We start from the raw sequence: 23,639 nt of genomic DNA, 5'->3' as shown, positions 1-23,639 counted from the left end.
TATACTGATATAATGACATAATTTAAATGAGATAAGATACCTAGCACGTACTAAGCACTCAATAATGTTATTTCCACTCTATATCCTTCCAAATTTCTCTTACCTGTTGCAAGCTGAGAATGAGGGTCTTGGCACACTGGATTTTATCAATCTGCCTGGTTTTACTCAATGTTTCCTTAATAATATCACCATAGTCATTATAATACTGTAAGGAAAAGAAAATGTAGCTTTAAAATGATCAAAATTTCATGATATAAAGAATGGTTTGGTGGAGGGAATGGAGAGATGAGTACAGAGGTGTTTAATTTCTCAATCTTAAACATAATGGGAGTTAAAGATACTGTCTAAAGATAAAGGACTACACACTGGATATTCAAGGTTATTTAAAAACTACTAATAATACAATGGGATTCGAGCAAAAATCCTCCTCCTTCATGACGCGGATTCAATAGACACTATTTAAAATGGACAAATCAAGAACAGAACTGTCGTCAAAATCTCCTGAAGAACTAAAACTAAAAAACAGTTAAAACTGCTTACCTCTTGGGAGTGGGCCTGAATACGGAGGAAGGATAGACTAGGGTAACAAACTTAACTCTTCATTTAATACTACTGTATATTATCTGATTTTTTTCCCCAACATGTCTATGTTTTACTAATTTGAAAAATAAAAACACTGGTATCTTCAGTTGTGACTGGGAAAATTTTAAGTAACTTTTAAACTCAGGTTTTCAACACAGGATTAAAAATTTTTTTCATATGAGTAAACAATTAGGAAAGGCTTTATTTGAAACCATTAAATTTAGATGTTATTTCCAAGTTAAAGTCTAAAACCCATATGGAGAAGTGAGTATACTGTCTGGCATTTGTGAGGTAGAGGCAAGGGAAAGCCTAGACATTACCTGATACTTTCCTGACTAGACTAGCAATTAGATTTTTAAAATCTTCAAAAAGATGTGTGTATTTCTGTGATGTGACACTCTAAAAGGCGAAATAGCTCAAAAGGATTGTCCTCCCAGTGCAGTTAAGAATTATCACAATGAGGAAGAAAAGAGAAAGATACATCAATATGCTAAAGCGGTTGAGCAGGGAGACAGTTGAAAGTTCAGATTTGAAATGATCATGTAGGAAAAAATGTGGGAAAAACCCATATAGCCAAGATATTGTTAAGGTATGACAAGGACAAAACAGAACTCAACACATTTTATGCTTGTCTATTTCCTGCTAATGTGAACAACCACATAAAAGAGGACAGGATAAACATTGCCAGAATGAAACTGAAATACAAACTTGAAGAGATAAGAGCATCACATCATTCCAAATGAATGAGTTTTCTAGTCCAGATAAATCACGTTCCGAGAAGAGTTTCAGAGACTGTGAAAACACTGTTTCAGTGTTCTTTAGGGAACTGTGAACAATAGGAATGGTGCTGGAGGATGAGAGAAGGATAATCATGGTTCTTATCTTCCAATAGGAAAGAAGATCATATGGAAAATTAAACAAAGAACTCAAAAAACAATGCTCGGCCTCTAAACTTATTGCTAGGTATCATCAACTTGGTTCTGACTCGTAGTGACTTTATATATAACGGGACCAAACATTGCCCAGCTCCATCCTAGACACTCTCATTTAGGTTGAACGGGCCCAGGAATATGCACTTTTGAATAATTGCTTCAAATGACTGATGAACAACCGGCACTGGGAATAATTACTCTTAACAATACATCAGTGAACTTGATGTTGAAACAAAGCAAGATTACAGAATGCATTATTAAAAAAGTGCTTATATATACTTAGAAATGAAATGATGTATTAAGAGCAAGCAGACAGTCACTAACAGGTCATAAAATTTTTTCAGAGATTCAACAGAAAAATATATCAATATCTGGATATCAGTATCAGTTTGGCAAGTTCTTTCGTGATTTCTTTTAGACTATACAGAGGACAAAATGAGGTTAAACAGGCAGGTATATTTATGCTGCTATTTTGGCATGGGCTTTTCTTTCCTTCCATGCTTATTGATCCCTCCCCTACTGATCCACCCAAACTCTGTTTAGTCACTGCCTTTAGAAAGCCTTCTCCAGTTCCTCTCACTTGTCTCCCTCCTTTCTGTGCTAGCTTTATACTTTGTGCATCTATCACTATAACAGGCATGCTGAGGCTTTGTAGTCCAAATGAAAGAGCCAGTCTTTAAAGTCAGACAGACCTAAAATCAAACTCTGGCTTTTGCTACCTTAACAGTTGATCTTGAGAAAGTTAATTAACCTCTCTGAGCACTAGTTACCTTATCTGCAATTAGGATACTATTTCCTACTTCACAGGGTCGTTGTCAGTGAACGTAAAAGCCTTAGAACAGTGTCTCAAACACAAATGGCACAGAATAAATGGCAGCCATTCATTGTTGTTGTTAGGTGCTGTCGAGTTGCTTCTGACTTATAGCGACCCTATGTACAACAGAATGAAACACGCCTGCTCCTGTACCCCCCTCACAATTGTTGCCTTGTTGAAGCCTATTGTTGCAGCCACTGTGTCAACCCATCTCATTGAGGGTCTTCCTCTTTTTTGCTGACCCTCTCTATTTTACCAAGCACAATATCCTTCTCCAGGGACTGGTCCCTCCTGATAACATGTCCAAAGTATGTGAGACAAAGTCTTGCCATCCTTACTTCTAAGGAGCATATTGGCTGTACTTTTTCCAAGACAGATTTGTTCATTCTTCTGGGAGTCCATGGTATATTCAATATTCTTTGCTAACACCATAATTTAAAGGCATCAATTCTTCTTCAGTGTTCTTTGTTCACTGCTCAGCTTTCATATGTACATACGGTGGTTAAAAACACCATGGCTTGAGTTAGAAGCACCTTCGTCCTCAAAGTGACATCTTTGCTTTTTAACACTAAGGAGATCTTTTGCAGCAGATTCACCCAATGCAATAGGTCATTTGATTTCTTGACTGACAACTTCAATCTTTTCTCCATTTATCATGATGATGCTTATCGGTCCAGTTGGTCCAGAGGAATTTTGTTTTCTTTCTGTTGAGGTGTAATCCATTCTGAAGGCTATAGTCTTTGATCTTCATCAGTAGGCACTTCAAGTTCTCTTCGCTTTCAGCAGGCAAGGTTGTGTCATCTTCATCTCCCAGGTTGTTAATGAATCTTTCTTCAGTCCTGATGCTGCATTCTTCTTTATACAGCCCGTGTTCTTGGATTATTTGCTCAGTGTATAGATTGAATAAGGATGATAATGCATACATTATTATGGTATGCATTCATTATTAGCATGCTACATAATATTATATTTCAGTTTCTCTACTGATCTGCAGAAATCATGTCTTATTTCTAAACCTCTGGCTATCAGCTCAGTGCCCATCACATTATAGTTGTTCAGCAAAATACAATGAATTATTTTCTATGCCATAACTGAGATGGGACTACAGCCAAACACGGGTGAAAACACAAGTGGATCAATGGCACACAAAACATTCTAAACATGCAAAACAAAACGCTTTCTTTGACATCCAGACAAGGCAAATACATGTAAACTGAGAAGTGCTCTGCTCCAATCTGTGCCTGTCAGACGACACCATGAAAGTTCTGAGAACTGTCGTTAGATGGTCAGGAATAAAATGAAGCTTATGGAAAGAACAGCCAGGAAAGTGAGTGTCTATTAAAATACTGTCGTTATCAGGAATGGCTGAAGAAAATTAAAATCCTTCAACATCTTACCTCCCTCAGGATAAAATCCAAACTTTTCAGCACACTACAAGGTCTGACCTGTCACCTTCTTTAAGTCTTATCTCTGGCTCTGTTCTCAGCGGTAACCTACGTTGCTGTATCAAATTACTTGCATTTCCCTCAAACAATTCATATTCCACTGTGTCTCTGTACACTGAGTTCAATCTGCCTCCAATATCTTCCCACTACTTCTTTGTTCATTTGACTAATTGGTGGTACTCATTCTCAGACTTAGTTCAGAAGTCACTTCTGAAAAAATTTCACTAACCTTCACATTTTCTAAGAGTTGGGTATCTGTTTTATGTATTTCCAGAAACTCCTAAATGTACCTCTATTATACTGTATAATGTAATTGTCTATTTGCTTGACTGTCTCTAGCTTTAGACCACTTTAGGGCGGGAATTAAAAAAAAATCTTTGTCACTGTAGTGCTTGACAGAGGGCGTGGTACAGAGTAAGCATACTTATAAAAAATGTCTGAAGAGATGCCATAAAGAAGAGGGATTAGCTTTCTTCTATGTTGACCTAGAAAATGCTGGTGGCATAGCGGTTAGGTGCTACGGCTGCTAACCAAAGGGTCGGCAGTTCAAATCTGCCAGGCGCTCATTGGAAACTCTATGGGGCAGCTCTACTCTGTTCTATAGGGTGCTATGAGTCGGAATTGACTCGACGGCACTGGGTTTTTTTGGATGTTGATCTAGAAAGCCACGGCCTCATAAAAGGTGCTCTTTCATATAAATGCTAGGAAACTACTACTGTATGGAACTGATACAATGATGCAGACTGATAAAAAGCCTATACTTATATAAAAGAGGGAAACCATGGTGGCGTAGTGGTTAAAATTCTGCTGTTAACCAAAGGCTGGCAGTTTGAATACACCATGCGCTCTTTGGAAACCCTGTGGGGCAGTTCTACTCTGTCCGACAGGGTCCCTGTGAATCGGAATTGACTCGACAGCAATGGGTTTGGCTTTTTTTTGGTTACGTAAAGAGACAAACTTTAGCTATATCAAAAAATCATCAGTAATACGTAAACGAAAGTTGTCAATTTTAACTTCTGTCATCATCCTTTCATTTTAATTACAAATTTCCTTGCCATTTAGAAGGAAGGAGAAGTAAAAATATGAAAACTATACCTTCATGTAATGTTTGAAGATGTCTGCAGCTGCATGCATGTCAACAATATCATAAATGATAAGTTTGCTGAAGGCAGCAAGTAGATTTCTTCTTTTATGTAAGGCCTCAATTTTATTAGCTTCATCTTCTTCATCACCCTCTAATCAAAGAAAATAAATCGGTTAATAATTTTGGCTTTTTAACCAAGGTAAAACAAAATAATTTGTATAACTGAAAACTTCACAAATAGGTGTAATTCAGTTGTAGATGGGACAAAATCAGTTGGTTGTAATGAGTAATTACTTTAGGTTTCTGAATTTTGGTTAAACATGAAACACTTAGCACGCACTAAAGTTCTGATCTTATAGGAGATTATCAAAGATTACACAAGATATGCAAACCAAATATAAAAAGGTTTTTTTTTCTGATACCTTTTATCCTAGTAATATTTTGAAGTTGTTTTCTTTTAAAAATGCTGTGTATTCTTATTTCAACATCCCTTATAAGCTAATATGTACTCACAAAGAAGAAATTGTAGAAATGTTTAAGGCAGAGGGAAAAAGCTTTCTTTTGGATATTTGGGGTAATATATATGGTTATGATGGTAGTTTTCAGCACATGGTTATATTATCAGCTGAGAAAATAAAATATATTTTGCAAATCATGTTATGTGTATTGAAAAAAAGTATCAAATACTTAAAAAAAAAAAAAGTAGTGTTTTTCTTCCTTAAATGGTTTGTCAATTTCTTCCCCAGTGATTTGTCAATTTCTAGTTGTAGGAAAAAATTTCCCAGTAAGGCTCCATATGACAAAAGCAAACACATTTGTTTCAAGCTCTGCCTCTTTGTACTGACCCTTTCATGCCCTGGAATGTATTTACTTGGGGACAGCTTGCCTCTTCCTTTCTTCACATGTATATAGTCATAAAAAAATTTACTTTTAACCACTCTCATTTAACTAGTCAGTCATGCTATGAAGCATCTATGCTTTAAGAAGTTGGAAATCCTTTAAGATAAGCAGTAGGTAAATTTTATCTCCTGAGATTAATATGGACCCTAAATAAAGACATTTTGGTTCACAGTCTAGTGTTTTCTAAAGTGTTTCATTAAGTAGAGAACAGTCTAATAGCATCAAAGAGATGTGTGGGTCAGTTTTACCTCCAACATTATTTTAGAGTGCTTAAATAATCTATTTCACAAATAACCAACTCTAAAATTTTGCCAAGTTATCATTTTGCAGGCTCGACACAATTTTGACTGATGAAGTTATCAAACGGTCTTTCATCATTTAATTCATCAAACAGTCTTTCATCATTTAATATCTTATATTTACATTTATTTAAGTAATATATGACGATCACTCAGGAATAGAAAGGAACCTGGATACTTTCCTTTCGAAAAATTGTGAACCTGGATGTAGTTCAATTAGAAACAACATCTATGCTACACATACATTTGAAAATGTGGGAAATGACAAACTGACAGGGTTATTCATTATAGCATAGCGCATAAAAGCAGAAGACTGAAAACTAGCCAAGTGTCAGTCAATATGAAGTGCACTATGTAAATTATGCTATATGCAACAATGAATACTATGTAGCTATTAGAATAATGAAGCTGTCCATGTTGATATGGAAAGATCTCTAAGGTACAGTGTTAAAGGAAGGAGACTTAACTGTACTTTATGTTGTTGGTTTTTGAACCACATAAATGTATTACCCTTAATCTTTATTTAAAGAGAGAAATTCCAGTATTTTTAGGGTAAAATTTGAATTTTTTCACGTTTCTTTTGGGATGGGTAAAACAAGATCAATACTGACAAGACAACAGATATAAATACCCATGCTTTGGTTTTCCTCATCTTGGTCAATGAAAACATGATCCATCACAAAACTGAGGAGTTCCGACTGGAGTCCAGTATCTGGATTAAATACCAAAGGCTGGAGGCCCTCCCTGCCACCTGTCATTAATTGGTGGCTAAAAATCATCAAAAGGTCACAGAGCAACATGAAAGCCTGGAACACAAAGGGAATTTATCAGTAAAATATTGTGTGAATATAACTACAAGTTAATGTTAATGAAAACATAATAAATTAAACACAGTTCAATAGCAGTACCACAAAGAAATTTTAAGTATTTAAATTCCAATCACTTAGTTTGAATTCTCAAACTTAATAAAATGACTTGTTTCCCCCTTATTAAATACTAGTAATATTTAAGACCTTTTTTAAAAAACAAAAAACAATCTCTCTCTTCTTTGGCTCTGTTAACTCAAAACCAGTTAAGATGTGAATTAAAAAAAAATGAGTTCAACTGAACTCTGGAAATACAAAATTGATTTATTAGATTCTGACTGAGGTTAGAAATATATACTGCTTAACTAATTAGCAGAAGACCTAAGATAAACTGTATAATTCAACTAATTGTAATGTAGTATTCAATTTTGAGTTCTTTAAAAAAAAATCCAATATAAAAAATCTCTAACAGTAGGTTTAAAATTTGAGGCCATTCACTTAAAAACTATTATCTAAAAGCCTCCCAACAAATTGAATCACAAAAAGGGAACTTTCAACACATTTCCCCAAATATAAAGTATATAGATAGTTATGTTGCCAAGTTTGGCCTATGTAATGGATGAGATAAAATAAACTTGTTTTCAATTTATTATAACTGAAATATTTTGTTATGGGATAATTGAGGACTCTGATGCCTCAAATAAATCCACTCACCCCTTCCAAAAATTGATTTCTGTGGGAAAACACAACTTTGTCATGTACTTAGGGATAGCAATACACCTGGCTGTCCATCCACCTCCAGCAAGAGTCATACCTTGACTGTGCAACCATAAAATACATGGAACTGTTTGGAAAGAGCCACTTGAAAAGGGGGAAACAAAAAGAGCTTCTAGGGAAATATTTTTTACCAAGGCCATAGCTTTGGATATCATCAAGTAGTGCTGACACAAAAAGGGTGGATTTTTGGTTTAAATGGCCACAGAGCTGGGTATTTCCAGACAACATTGATGGGGCTTAGAATGTTTAGAGGATAAGGTTTAAGGAAGACCATCTTTGTTACCATTTTAAGTTAGATGCTGACAACTCAATAAAGAAGTGACCTGTGACAACTTATTTCTAAGAAGGGATACAAAAAAAATCAATCAATAAATAAACCCACTGCCGTCGAGTCGATTCCGACTCATAGCGACCCTGTAGGACAGAGCAGAACTGCCCCATAGAGTTTCCAAGGAGCGCCTGGCGGACCTGAACTGCTGACCCTTTGGTTAGCAGCCATAGCACTTAACCACTACACCACCATAGGGTCACACTATGAGTCGGAATAGACTTAACTGCACTGGGTTCTGGGTATTGTATATAATATATATATATATATATAACAGTTTGTTAGCTTGCTTTATAACTTAAATATTCAGACATCTACATACACTTGTTCCAAGTGCCATAAATGTTAGGGACGAACCTGTACGGTAGGAACTATCATAAAAAAATGATATCTTCTTACTGTTCTTTGATGCATTTTAGTTTTTATTGATCTCTTAACTGATAATGTCTTACCTGTTCCTTCACTGGAGTATTAACATTAGAGAGGCACTGTTGGCAAACAGCCAAAAAGGATTTCACTGTTTTCCTCAATACCAACAAATCCTCCTGTAAGACATATTCAAAATTTGAAAGCATGAATTACAGTATCCTAGAACACTGTCCAGAAGACAGAATACATGGAGAATAGCCAAATTGGTTTATTGTAAAGAAAATCAGTAAAACCAAATTTACTGTCAGGAACCAAATCATATAGTTATTTCCCAGTTATCTGTCCTAATGGAAGGGACAGCAAAACTGATAACACCAAATAACTACATCAGTTCTGTTTGGCTATGGAATGCTCAGTATGACTGCCCCTCAGCAGATTTTCTTTATAAATATGGTTTACTTAGGCTGATAATATTGAAATGTTTTTCATTCCTATAACACATACTAGCTGGTAGTAAGATGAGGGAGCACAGCAGCATACTGAAAAAGTAGGGAAAAAAAAAATCAATGAAAGGTACTGAACTTTTCCCACATTCTTAGCACTCTGCAAAACGTCAGGGGAAACAAAGACAAGTTTAAGACAGTGTCCATGCTCTTAAAGAGTTAGCATTCTAGCAGAGAGCTAGACCAATTACAGAGTAATTAAGTGTTCAAATATTTTGTATTAATTCTAACTGCAGCCGAGAGAACTGGGCTGGAGGAGCCTTCACAGAAGGATAGGCTTTTACTCAAGACTGGACTGGTGAATAGGATTTAATTAGATGGCCAGATGCTATTCTATGTGGAACATTTGAAAAATATAAAAAGAAATATAAATTTATCAGGCACCTACAATGGGTCAGGTACTGGTCTAAGGGCTTACAGTATTTTATAATTTAATCTTTAGCTTGATTCTGAGAAGTAGTCGTTATTGGCAAGAATTTGAACCCAGGATATGTGATATCAGAGCTCATTCTTCTCACTGACTAATGAGGAAGACACATGCAGATAACTCAGTATTGACATTCACAACAGCCATGAAGAATAAATAATTACATAAGCAAAGGCTAATGTAGAAATCACTTTTAGAAAGTACTCTATTAAACTAAAGGTTCTTTAAGCCAATCTATTTTGTACAGATACCATTTATTTCTTTTTGGGATCTTCCCTTAAAAAGCGATCCCTAAGAAATTATGCACATTTTTCCTTTCCTAAAGTGCAGCCTTTAATAGACGGAATGTGCTCGTTTGTAGAGTAGTAAAAAAGACACTGTCTTAAGAGCCTTTATTATTCCTGCATATGAACATTCAATAACCAAACTTTAACATTCCTTGTTCTTTAATTTCAAACATTCACAATACACTGGGGAAAACAGACAAGGAAAGAGACAACTGTAAAATACAGTGTAAGGAATGCTATGATAAGAATGCACTGGAAAACCTAATTCAGAGTCCAAAGTAATCAAGGGAAGATTCCCCAAGAAGATAACACGGAAATTGAGTCCTGAAGGACAAACAATAATTACCTAGCTACAGGCAAAGGTGTTCTAGAAATGGTATAAAATGTCTAAAACCCTGGAGTTGCTTTAGAGGGACTATTGCTAATTTATTGGTGCTGGACTTTTTTTGGTGGACCATAAATAGGGGACAGACGAGAGAAATCTGAAGGGAAAAATAGGATCCATTTTATGGAAGACCATTTAAAATATCATATTAATCATCCGGATATCAACCTGGTGGCAACAAGAAACCACTGAAGAAGGACTTCACCACGGAAGTGCTAAGATTTTGTGTAAAAGAATGGAGGATAGTGTGGAATAGGGAGGACAGTTATAAGTACATACAATCTGTACTCTAAGGGCCATAAATTTAAATCTCCCAATCACCCTATAAAATAAGTGGTAATATTCACATTTTACAGGTAAGAAAACTGAGGTTAACAGAACCTACAGATCCACAGCTAGGGTTGTCTGACTTGAAAGCCCATGTTCTTAATCATTACCTTGTATTTTCTCATATATTAACAAAGGCCTTTAATAGGAATAATCTAGAATGAGGGCCTAAAAATGAAATGGTGGCAGTAAAGATCTGAACAGATGTAAGAGAAATGTAAGCAGCAGAATCGATAGAATTTATGGACTAATCAGAACAGGAACTATTGACAATTACTCCTAATTGCTAGGTAGCTTGCCTACTTAGATGGACTATCACTGAGATAGGAAACAAAGGAACAAATGGAGTTAGCAACAGTTCAATTCTAGTTCAATGATGATTTTGAGGTCTCTAAAAAAAATACCCTAGTGGCGGTATCTTGTAGGCAGCTGGATAAACAAATGCAAAGTCCAAGGGAAAGAATTTGAGCAAGAATAGAAGTTAGGGTGCCCTCAGCGTTAGATGGTGATGGAAGTGGACGAGAATGCCCAAAGAGAATATGCAGTGATGGCTGTTAACAGCATCCTGGGGAACACCAACATTTAAAAGATAGATGGAAAAAGAGCTTATGAAGAAGACTAAGAACTGGTTTGAGAACTAGGACTAAAACCAGGAGAATATGGCATCCCAGAGGTAAGGAAAGAAAACATTTAAAAATGGATGGAGTGTTATTTTAAAATGACAAATACCACAGAGAGATAAGGTAAGGATTAAAAAGTGTCCCACAGATAAAGGATTGATGAGGCTGTTGGTGACTTTGGAGAGCACTTTCAACGGAGTTATGGGAGCTGAAGTGCTGAAGTCACATAGCAATGGTTGAAAAGAATATAAAGCGGGAGTAACTATTTCCAAAAAGTTTGATTGTAAAGAGTCAGCAAAAAAGTAGGCTGGCTGTAAGAGAGCTCTTTTGGGACTGATGCAGGATGGATTTTTTTTGTTTTGTTTTGGCTTTTTAATAGAAAAACAAGATACTCTATCAAACAATAAATAATTATTGAGTTAAAAAACAATGCTAAAAGGTATTAAAGCTCCTTTATTCCTCTGATTTCCTGGCTGTCACAAAGGAGGAGTTGGAGGGAATTAGCTCTCTTTGGAGTTGGATGCAGAATGTTCCTTTAAAGGTCAATTATCAGGCAAATGTGTCTTTTGTAAAATGATCACTTGTCAATTCACCTGAAGAGTTGTAAATTTAATACCACAACTAAGTAAGCAATCTACTGGTCGACTAATCAATAGTATTTTAAGAAGCAAGACATGTGATGAAGCCAAAGGCCTTCTATAACAATAAAGTTTGGCCTAGATTTGAATGTAACATAATTATCAAAGAAAGCTAACTTAATTGTAACTAGTTAGTTACACTGAGGAGAATTATAAATACAAACAGATCTAGGTTAATCGGCAAAGATACTGTATACTGTACAATTAGCTAATCTCAAATATAACAAATCCCTTCAAATAGCTGGGAATAGAATTTAGTTTCTTGTGGCTTTCAAAACTTGCCACTTTCATTCATTGACAATTTTCTACTTTATTCTGTTGGCATCTTACTATATTTCATGTGATTTAAAATGCTGAAACCATAATTTCAAAGTCTCTGATTTTGCTGAAATTGAGGCAAGCTTCCATTGCTGGGTCATTAGGTAGGTAGTATCCTTAGAAATTTGCAGAGTGTTAAATAATTTTTTTTTTTAAGTTCAAGATTTGTCAGGCTAAGACGCCAATATTAAGACGACACACAAGTTTCAGTGAATGGGCTTTATTCGTAATGTATGTTGGAGAAAAAATAATACTCAAATGGAAAAGAAAAAATAAGAAAAGAAAAAGAAATATGAAAAGACTCTGAATAGGGCAAATAGTAAGGGCTTGGTCTAAACAGTAAAAGTATATTCACTTCAAATTCCTTTAAAATACAAATTACTGGCTGTTTCTAAATTTGAGAAAACTCGATACATTCCTTATATTCTGGATACCTTCACTTCTCTCCTGCTATAATAGCTGTACAGGAGCCCTGGAGGTATAGTGGCTAAGAGCTTGTCTGCTAACCAAGGTTGACAGTTCGAATCCACCAGCCGCTCTATGGAAATCCTATGGGCAGTTCTACTCTGTCCTACAGGGTCACTGATGAGTCGGAATCTACTCAACAGCAATGGGTTTTTGGTTTTTTGGATAACAGCTGTAAGTCATTATGAAAAAAAACTGAATATGTTTAATATACTGAAAATAGAAGCATTTTATATGTGGTATTAATTTTTCTTCTGGGGTAGAATGCAATAAGTTAACATTTACTGGCACTTACTATGTGCCAGGCACAAATTTAAAATTTTCACATATTAACTCAATGAATCCTCAGAACTGTGATAGGCATTGATATTATTATTGCCATCACCCCTAATTTACACATAAAAAGGCACAGATATGGTAAACAACAGGCCCAAAGATACACAACTGGTAAGCTGTAGAGGGAATTTTTAAACCAAAGCAGTCAGGTTCCAGAGTCTGTGCTCTTAAACCATTACAACATAAACCAAAAAAATCCAAACCCATTGCCACTGAGTCAATGTTGACTCATAGTAACCATATGGGACAGAGGATGTCCAAGGCTATAATCTTTATGGAAGCAGACTGCCACATCTTTCTCCTGTGGAATGGCTGGTGGGTACATACCTCTGACCTTTCGGTTAGTAGCCAAGTGCTTTGACCACTGTGCCACAAGGGCTCTGACTCTAGAATATGAAGAAATCAATATATGTGAACTTGAAGAGACAGCATTGTGGAAGTAAGAAATGTGAAGCTCACATTACTGAAATATATCTATATATAAACCTAAAATCTAATAGAAATTGAAAAAAGTAGTTCAAGAACCAAGTTTCCTGATTATACAGAATGCAATTTTAAGAAATGAGAATGTTTAGGGAGTATCTCTGCCACTTTGAACACAAGAGAATTTTATTTAAATAAATTTCTTTTCTGGCTACAGTACCTGGATTATGGGGGTAGAACTGAAGGCAAAAACAGTGAACCAGAGATAAAAGTAAACTACTCCTCTCTCAGTCCATATAACCCGTATGCTTATGATATGGTTGCTTCCCTTCAATTTTTTTTCCTAAATCACACCAGTATTTTCTTACTTTCTGAAAGCAGCTTGGAGTCAAGAGTAGCTTTTCCTGGATTCACTGTGGAAAGGAATTCAGATGGGTCAGATAGTAAGATCATATCAAGATTTAAGTTATAACTTGGTTATATTCTTTTGTATCCATTTTGCAAGTTGCTTCATTGGCCTGGCTAAGGTTTTCTGCTTCCTGGTACATAAGGTGAAACCAAGAATTAGATAACTGAAACCTACAAATACCCAAATGTGAAAAGGGCTAAAGCTGGTTTCAGTTTATCAGCGATCCGCTGACAAACATTAGAGAAGAAATCTCTTTCAAGGAATTAAGATGATCCTTTCAAAATACACCCTGGTCAGCAAGACCCCAATCTTCCCAATGAGGCTAGCACAAGTAAGATGGCAAATTTATAATACAGGCTATATCAGATAGAAGCTTTCTCAAAGGCACAAAGGATTAAGCCTGAGTCACCCTAACATTCTGGGAAGAAAAAATGAATCTTAAATATAAACTGTCTCATAACGATAGTTGGTGAGAAAAAAAGAGTTTAATTCCTATACACACAACACACACACAAATTTTAAATGTTGATTCCTTTTTATTTTGCATCACAATACTATGTACCTAGAGGATGACCAGATTTGACTGTTTTTCCACAGTTATTAAATACCATTAATATAATCGCTGCCAGAAACTGAAGCCATGGAAAAACTAGTAGTTAATACAGAGAACTAGCTCAACATTTTCTGACAAATATACACTTCTGAAATGGGCAGAAATAAAACAGAATAAAGTAGTAAAATACAGACCTAAGTCAGATAAAAGATCTCAGAATATGAAAATAAACCCGGTTAAGAATTTAGTGATCAACTTTCATGATACTAAATGAGCACAAAATTAAACTAAACTTCTATTACCCTGAACAGACAATCAGGGTTTTCTAATTGACAAAGTTCTGGTAAACAAGACTAAGAGGTTACCATACTAGGCCAGGGGTTGGCAATCTTTTTCCGTAAAGGGTCAAAGAGTAAATATTTTAGTCTGTAGGCCATATGGTCTCCATCCCAACTATTTAACTCAATGTAGCACAAAAGCAGCCCTAGACAGTACATAAACAAATGAACACGGTGGTGTTTCAATAAAACTTTATTTACAAAAACAGGTGTTGGGCCAGTTTGGTCCATAGGTTATAGTTGCCAAGACCATATTGGGCTATAATGCTTTCTGGAGGTATAAACTGTATTATGCTCATCTGTCTCTAGCACAGTAAAACAACGAGGGTCAATAACTTAATTTTCAGCCAAACTAACTCATCACCCTTACTACATTTGATAAAACAGATGAATATAAATTCATTCACTTGGGACACATTAGTGAACAAGAGAAAAAGATCTCCACCACTGCAGAGGAGTAAACCCTTTATTTCTGAGACTTTTTTTGTATGGAATATTGTTACTAGCCTCTTTTGGGGGCATTTTGCCAATATACAAGAAATTGACTATTGGATATTTAAATCCCAAATGCAATACCTAGTTTTCAGTGTTGTTCTTTTCTTCATGATTTGAATGCCCACCTGCTGACTCCTGCCATTGCCTCAAAGGTTAATCCATTTACTGATCCAGGAACCCTTAAGCTGCCTAATGTAGTTCCAAAACATCTTCTGATTTCTCTTTTCGGTAGTATACAAAGATGAAGGAAGTTGAAGAAGCAGTCATAGGGACAGAGGAAAAGTAGTGACTGTTAGGACCAAAATCAGAAACTTGAATTCCCAAATTAACCCAAAATACAGATGGAGGACAAAATCTATCACACTGTTCCCCAAACCTACACTAGCCACTGAACATGTTTCCACACTCCCAGAGCTTTAGACAACAGTTCATTTAGTATCAATTCTTAGTTTTGGCAGGGAAGGAGATTAGAGAAGAAGCATAGAGTAGGGTTGATATTTAATGACAAGAAAATAAGAGTTATTGTTTACTGAAACTCTAACTTGAATTTAATCCTCTCAACAATTCTATCCAACGGTGAATATAATTTCCATCTCACATATTAGAAAACTGAAGCACAAAAGTGAAGTAATTTGCTTATCTAGCCACGCGTACTACGAAGCAGAGCCAAAATTTTAATTCAGGTTTAATTCTAAAGTCCATGCTCCAACACAAAAAATGCTGGAAATGTAGCCTATTTATAAACTGGGAGCTTCTTATATAAATAAACTGGTTATAAGGACAATAAAAACAAATACAGCAACAAGAAGTCATTTAACAAATACCTAACAACTGTAAAATGCCACTGAGAAAAACACATTTTAAATTAAAAACCAACAGAAAAGAAAATGTGTTACTATATCATTCAGTGGGTATTAAGTAGGATATGACATCTATTTCTTTTCTATTCAAATACACGGCCTGACAGGAAAAGTAAAGTGCTTTTATCATGAATTTAGTAGAGCAAATCTCTAATCTCTATAGTAGCAATGTGGACACCCCAAACCCCCAAAAAACCCAGCAATGAGGACAGTTCTATGCTTTGTCTAAATATTTTTAATATTGCTTTATGCTCAATTAAAACACATTTTTAAATTTTAGTAACTGTTACTTGGGCTAGATCTTCTTAATCCTGGCTCATTACTTAATTAATGTGGTATTAAACATCTTAAGGAATTTGGGTATTTTAAAATTAAGACAACTTTAAAGCCCCCTGTTTCCACATAGGTAAAAACAGCATCTAGGTGAACAGGCTAGTGAAGCCTTATCTTTGAAGGAGTGAGAGGGAATTCCCTACCAGAAAGTAAGCCCCTAAACATGGAGGCCCAAGAACAGAGTTGCCAACATAGCATTGCATGCTTAATTGGAATGTAGGAATCCAGGGGTTTTTAGAATGTTGGAGTTGGATACAAGTTTGGAGAAGTTCAGAATTTGGTATGAACAGCCATTTACTTATGTATTTCAGATTTTTAAAAAGAATATTCTGTGAGCTGAACAAGAAAAGGGTATTAAACAAGACCTGGATTTTTCTCCCTTAACTTTTCTAGACCAGCCAATTGAAGAACGTGTGACTGGACATAAGAAGAACATACCTAACAAAGAAGGACTCTGGAATTGTAGAAAAGTCTAATGGAAAGGCTTAAAACTAACTAGATAATTAGCGAGGACAGAATTCTCAAGAAATAAAAGGTGTGTGTGTGGGGGAGATACTGAAAAAAAAAAAAAAGGAAATTTGTTCCTAGAAGGGTAGCTACTATTTCTTATCCTTGGCCCCCATTCCCTTCCCTTCAAAGTAGCTAGCTCTGCAGAGGGGAAGGTGTCACCCCTATTTTGTTATTACAGGAGTTCTGAGAGAGGACCTGTGTGAACTATTTCTCTCTTGTTCACAGCTACTCTGAAGGAGTGGGTAAGAGAAAGGAAAGGAAGGAGTGTAGAAAGCAGTCTATGGATTTATACACATTTGAGCCTATTTCTAGTACATTGCTAGGACTGTAGGTTTGTGGGGAGAATAGCAAGGTTAAACATGTCTCCTCACAGGGCTTGGTCACCATCAGTCCTACTGTTATTCTCACTCCTCCCTTCCCCATTCTGTTTGTGGGTGAGCAAGTTAGAATTTGCAGAGGAGAATCTTCAGTGAAGAGAGTAATGGAAGAACACACTTAGCAACTAAACACCTCATTAGTAACTTGACTTGTATCTACCTGGAAAATGTTGACTTTCTTTGGATTAAAGGATTAGGAATAGGGCCAGGGTCCAGAGGCAGGAATGCTCGCCATAGACCCTCCTTACTGTAGTCTAGAATAGGAACATGCAGGGTAAGACAGAATACTATAAACCTAAGACTACTGAGAGCAGGACTGCTCCCCCAAGGAAGCAAAAATAATTGAGAATAAATTATAGATCCCCAGGCCAAAAAGGGAAATAGGGGTATTATTTTATCCCTAACTCTTATTTACCTGGCTCTTTAAACGTCTTTGTATATGTCCAGCAGGAGCTGAAGGAAGAAGGATGTTTTCTGATACAGAGAAGAGAAACTGAAGGCTGCTTCTACAGGACCAGCACTAGGGGGCACCGGAACAAAGTACACTGAGCATGACCTGCGAGGCTGCCCAAGAACTTCCACTCTGGAAGTCGGGGGAACAGAGGGAACCCCCGGTGGTGAAACCCAGCACACCTCCACTTCAGATACAGAGCTAGTGTTGTCCCGACGCAGGCTTCCCACGCGTTTTTGTGCTCACTTCACTGTAGAAAGTAGTGCGCACTGTTGATCAAATTATAACTTGAATTTAAACTTTAAATATAACTACCATCTATTACCTCTTGAACAACAGTGTTCATGACAACAGAGAAGAAAAATAAATTTTGGAAACTATTTTTGACAAAGCAATTTGGTAATATGTGTCAAAAATCTTAAAAGTATGTACAAACTCTGACTCGGCGATTCCATTTCTAGGAATATAATGACATGAAACAATGAAAAACATGGAACAAGCTTTTTCTCCAGAATGCCCATCGCATTAATTTTATTAGTAAAAATGTTTAAATAATCTAAATATCCAGGAGAGGAGAGTGGTAAAATAAATTATGGTATCACTGTAAGATGGACTACTACGCATACATTAAAAATATCTCTAAACATTTCTTAATTGTTGAAAAAAATGTTACTCTGTAAATTGAAAAGAGAAAATACAAACTTGTCAACACAGTATGAACTCAATAATATCCAGAAAATATGTACAGGAAAAGTACTAAAAGAAAATAATACCAAATATTAACAGTGGTTATTCACAAGTGGTAAGATTTGTGCTTTTAATTTTATTTACGTTTTTCTATATTTTTCCAATAAGCATGTCTCCAAGGGCCCCGAATTTATGAAAATCCCTCTATATTTATACCAAGAACTAGTAAGAATAATGTGTTAATTAAAAATATAAATGATCCCTTCAGAGCTTTGAATGGTAGTTTCTATAAATGTATTTAATGAATAGAGAAAACAAAGCAGATGGTGGTTAGTTGGCTAGGTCCTTCGCTAGCTAAACGGCTCATTCCTTCTTAAAATTAGTTAACTAACATTCAACAATAAAAAAATGAAATTACTCTCAGGTTGCTTCTAAATGGTCAACATTACAAATATTAAATATACAGACCCCAATGTTCTACTGGACTACGTTCAAATTTCTGGGAAAAAAAAATTAGAGAAAAAGGATGGAGAGATTTTTAGTTGTACCATTAACAAAGCTCTCCATGTACTTCATCTGTAACTCAGTGGTACTACAAATTGAGACATTTAAAATCAGAGCAATTTTCCAGCTAAATGCCCTTGGGGATACAGAATGATGAAAGAAGCCAGGCTACGTGACGTAACTGTGCTATACCCAACTAATTAACAGACACTACTAGTTTGTGTACAGTGTACCCTTAGAAAATTTGTTTCAAAATAAAAAGCAATGACAACAAAACTGGTTGTATTAAAAGCTCAAAGATAAAAGAGTTTAAAGAGCACTAACATGAAGTTCACCAGATTGAAATTCAAAAGACTTGTACTCTAGTTACAAGTCAGTGATTTTAGGCAAATCTCAATCTCTATAAGGCTCAGGTTCCTTATCTATTAAATGGGATTTTTGCAAGTACCCACCAAGTAAGGGTCTCCAATTATCAAAAACCACTCTACTTTATATTTTACACCAAAAACTAATTAAGTATAATTTATTATTTTCTAGATCTAAACATCAAATTTATAGGATTACTACAAAGATTTAATTATTCAGAGCATTTATGTTTAAGTGATTTAAAAAATATCAAACAGCAGCAAGGTAATAACGATACTAATGTAGTACCAGGCCTCATCTAAAATGAACAGGTTTTATCAAATAGTTTTGAAATCCTCTTCTAGCACTAACATTACATTTATAAACAACGGAATAACGTTGCTACAGTAAATAAGACACAGAACACTCCAAGTATTTTTCTAGTATTCATTCCAGTTCAACAAATGCCCTGTGAGCTCTCTGTGATAAACCAAAACCTGAGATTAGGATGGAGAATTGAGGTGTTTCTATTTTCAGTTTTTAAAAAATGTTTGTGATAATACACATTCACTGTTAATCATCAACAACAATAAATTTAAGTATCGAATGGTACAAAAAGTGTAAAGTTTCTTTTTCTCATGTCTGCACCCAGTTCTATTTCCCAGAGGTAACCACCGTTAAGATCCCTGTGTATCTATCCAAACATCTTCAGTAAAATAGTTAATAGCTTTAGGATAACAGTAAACCAGTTGCCTTGAGTCAATCCTAACTCATGGTGCCCCCTATTTGCATGAGAGTAGAACTGTGCTCTCTAGGGTTTTCAATGGCTGGTTTTTGGGAGGTAGTTTGCCAGGCCTTTCTTCCTGGGCAAATCTAGGTGGGATTAAATCTCCAAACTTCTGGTTAGCAGCCGAGTGCATTACCTGTTTGCACCACTCAGGGACTCCAAAAATTTTTTTTGTCCATTTATGCCGTATGTAAAATTCTACCTGCTTAGTTGTTTTCTCTTACATTATTTCTCTTCACTTTGAAATTGTTGATAGTTTCCTTATCCAAAGTATATTCAGTAATCATTGTGTAGTGATTGCATCCAGAATTTAAAAGTGGTTCTCTAAGTGATAATCTTGAAAGACGTAAATTCTCAAGACACATACAAACTATAAAGATTAACTTTTTATTGACGATTCTTCTTTATTACAACTATTATTTTAATAATTTATATATATATGTGAACTCAAGAACTGCCAAACTTTTTGATCCCTAAGATGATGTAGTATATCTTTGAAAATTTCAGAAGCATATATATAAGCTTTGTAGACATATCATCTATATTAACACCCTACTTTTTTAACCCCAGTGCTGTCGAGTCAATTCCGACTCATAGCGACCCTATAGGACAGAGTAGAACTGCCCCACGGAGTTTCCAAGGAGCACCTGGCGGATTCAAACTGCCGCCCCTTTGGTTAGCAGCCTTAACACCCCACTAGATATATATAAACTTCCTCTGTTTTCAGCCATATCATTAACTTGTTATATAACCTTGCGGCAAGTCACTTAACTAATTTTAAATTAGGTAATTTATGTAAAGCACTTTATGAATTGTAAAGTGCTTTTCCTTCCAGAAATTAGTAACAACTTACAAATCTGTGTCTCAGGTTACTTATTTGTAAAACTGGAAGTTGTAGTAGGTCAATTTTTTCTAGGTCTAAAATTCCGCAATATGGAAGACTGCTGGGAGTCCCTGGGTGGTGTAAACAGTTAACGCATCTGACGGCTAACCAGAAAGGTCTCTGGGTGGATTTGAAATTCCAACTTTTTGGTTAACAACTGAACGAGGTAAATGTTTGTACCACTCAGGGACTCATAAAAACATTAGGATATTTAATATCTTTGTCTTGACAAAACAGAAGCTGTTTAACCAATAAAGATGGTCAGGACGTTTTCCATATAGAACCAACAGGTTGATATACAGCATTCTTTTCTTGGAAACCCTGGTGGCATAGTGGATAAGAACACAGCTGCTAACCAAAAAGGTGGCAGTTCAAATCCACAAGGCACTCCTTGGAAACTCTATGGGGCAGTTCTACTCTCTCCTATAGGGTAGCTATGAGTTGCAATCGACTTGACAGCAACAGGTTTGTTTTTTTTGTTTTATTCTTTTCTCAGAATTTTTTTTCCCTTTCTGATTAATAAGTTGAGTATTTCTCTACCTATGAAAAGTAGCTGACTTCTTTTTTTTAAATAGAAGGATGGTAGTATATTAATTAAGCTCCGGATTTTTTCTATTTTATTGACAATTTCAGCCTTGAAAACAAAAATAAAGTTAACCTTTTACCTATTTTTTAAAATCCTGTTAAAGTGGAAGTATTTTGAAATTCTTAGCCTTCCTGTTTAATTTTAGTCTGACACATTCTTATAAGACAGCTTTCTTTTTGTCATCAATCATATCACAAATTTCATGGTTGTCACCGCCATAGTGGCATGCAGATTTTGTGGGTAACATTATTTTCTTTATTCCAGTCACCATGAGTTGGAATCGACTTGATGGCAACTGGTTATTTAATATCTTTGTATGGTTCTTCATCAGATTTTTTTTTCTGTACTCATATGTTCACGCCTCTCTCATTTCATGAAACAAATAAAACACTTATATTTGTGTCAGATAATTCCGAAGTGTGGTTTTTTTTTGGTCTGATTTTGTTGTCTTCTGTTTTTTCTGGCTATATTCATGGTTTCTTATTTTCTTTTCAGTTGATTAATTTTTTTACTATGAGCTCTTCGTTTTTCTTAAAATTTTATTTGTGAAATTCTTTGAGGCAAGCTCCTTCAGAGAGAATTTGCATTTGATTCTATAGGTGCTTAGAGATACCTCCAGCACAAAACACTAAAATCTTTTTTTTTTTTTCTTTGCCCTTAGCCACTGAAGCAATAGTGAAAACCTATGTGAAAGCCAGCTGATAGCTACCAATCCTCATGGCAGATCTACTTTTCCTCCTTTAATCAATGACAAATTTTAAGATAGGGTGTTTTTCCTGTAATTATTCAGTTCATGAATGGACCTGGCGGGGGTTTATTTCTAAGATGTTTGCCCTCGTGCTGAGAGTAGCTCTTTAGGATCTCAACTTTATTGAGGGGACACAGCCACCTACTAGACTTTCCACCTCGGAAGGGCCTTGGGTTTTGTCTAGATTAGAAAGATACTGAAGGTAAAGAAGGCCTCACTGTTCGGATTCGCTCTCTTGGACCTTACTTTCACTTATTCTCTGATCTATACATATCTTTTTCTTTTGCATATTTGTGAATAGACAAAAAAATTAAAAAAAAAAAATTTGATTCAGCACTTAAAGTTGTTTTTAACAGCAGAGTTGTTAAGTTTGGGTCCCAAGGTGTTATATGGCCAGAATAAAAAAACTACATACTATTATCTTTCAATATTATTCTTTTTTCCAGCATGTCACATCAGGGCGCTTGTGGTTTCTACTGTAGTTATTTCTTACAAAATCTTAACTTTGTGTGTGTGAGTGTATGTGTGTAAATGTTTACACACATATGCATACACCACCATGCATCTATTGCCTGAAGGAGACTTTGGCCACCTTTCAAAAGTGGTGAGTAAATACATACTCATTACAAGATAAAGCAAAAAATGATAATAATAAATTATATATTTTGTTAAAATTTATAATAATAATTTCTATAATGATTACAATAAATTATTAAATAATGAATCAAACAAGGTTATTTTAGTAATAACCTTTCTGCCTACAGAAATTCTTACTTACTTTGGAAGGGGAACCATCAGTAATTTTCACCAGCTGCCAAAGAATTGAGTAATGGGAACACTGCAGGGCTTGTACAACTATCTGTATCAAATGAAGGGGAAAAAATTAATGAAAAAAAATTCAAACAAATGAGACATAACTTAAGTTTGCACAGTATTAAAAGAACAATATTTGTAGTAATTTTTATCGTATAATAAAATTTTAAGTCCAAATTCTTGTAGAATTAATGAGAATGTATAAAATAACAATGAATTAAAAAAAAACACAAACCAATAATATCAATTTAGAGACTAAAGAAAAAACTTGATAAACACAGACCCAAATAACCCTGTTTTACACAAAAATATACTGTCATATTTTGCTTAGTCAGACTTGTAAAAGTTGATAAAAAATTTATTTTTATCAAAGTTTATAACCAAATGATCTATTTAATTTGTTTTAAAGCATTTTTACTGTGAAATATAACATTCACATAAAAGTGACAAAACAACATAAAACTCAATGAATTATTGTAAGGCAAAACCACCTTGGTAAGCATATTGCCAGCATCCCCTCCCAATATAACCTTCCTCCCCTCAAGGGGAAACAGTTATTTTGACTTATATGGTAAACAATACATTTGAACTACCTAAGTCTGTATCCCTAAATATTTTGTTCAGTTGCATATTATATAAATAGAACCGTGTAATATGTATTACTTTGAATATGACTTCTTTTACTTAACATCATTCTATCTATCCATTTATTTCAACTCTGTTGAGATATGATTTATACACTATACACTTCACCCATATAAAACGGACAATTCAATGGTATTAGCATATTCACAGAAATGTGCAACCAACACCAAAGTCAATTTTAGAACAATTTGATCACCTAAAAAAGAAGCTCCATCTCCTTTAGCTATTACCCCGTATCCCCTCCACCATC

The 23,639-nt window shown here is 35.2% G+C and overlaps 1 protein-coding gene across 5 annotated transcripts in view; it reads right to left on the bottom strand.

Moving 5' to 3' along the window:
* STAG1 (stromal antigen 1) overlaps positions 1-23,639 on the bottom strand; it is a 520,715-nt gene that overhangs the window by 34,043 nt on the left and 463,033 nt on the right. For all 5 annotated transcript variants that reach the window (XM_049870475.1, XM_049870474.1, XM_049870476.1 and 2 more), the window contains 5 exons: positions 22,710-22,790; positions 8,420-8,512; positions 6,688-6,862; positions 4,869-5,008; positions 104-205 (listed from right to left, as the gene is read on the bottom strand). In XM_049870475.1, coding sequence (XP_049726432.1) covers positions 104-205; positions 4,869-5,008; positions 6,688-6,862; positions 8,420-8,512; positions 22,710-22,790 — 591 coding nt within the window. The remainder of the gene's footprint in view (positions 1-103; positions 206-4,868; positions 5,009-6,687; positions 6,863-8,419; positions 8,513-22,709; positions 22,791-23,639) is intronic.

This window comes from Elephas maximus, chromosome 26 (assembly GCF_024166365.1).
Source record: "Elephas maximus indicus isolate mEleMax1 chromosome 26, mEleMax1 primary haplotype, whole genome shotgun sequence".
Classification (NCBI taxonomy): domain Eukaryota; kingdom Metazoa; phylum Chordata; class Mammalia; order Proboscidea; family Elephantidae; genus Elephas; species Elephas maximus.
This window is presented reverse-complemented; position numbering and strand designations above follow the sequence as displayed.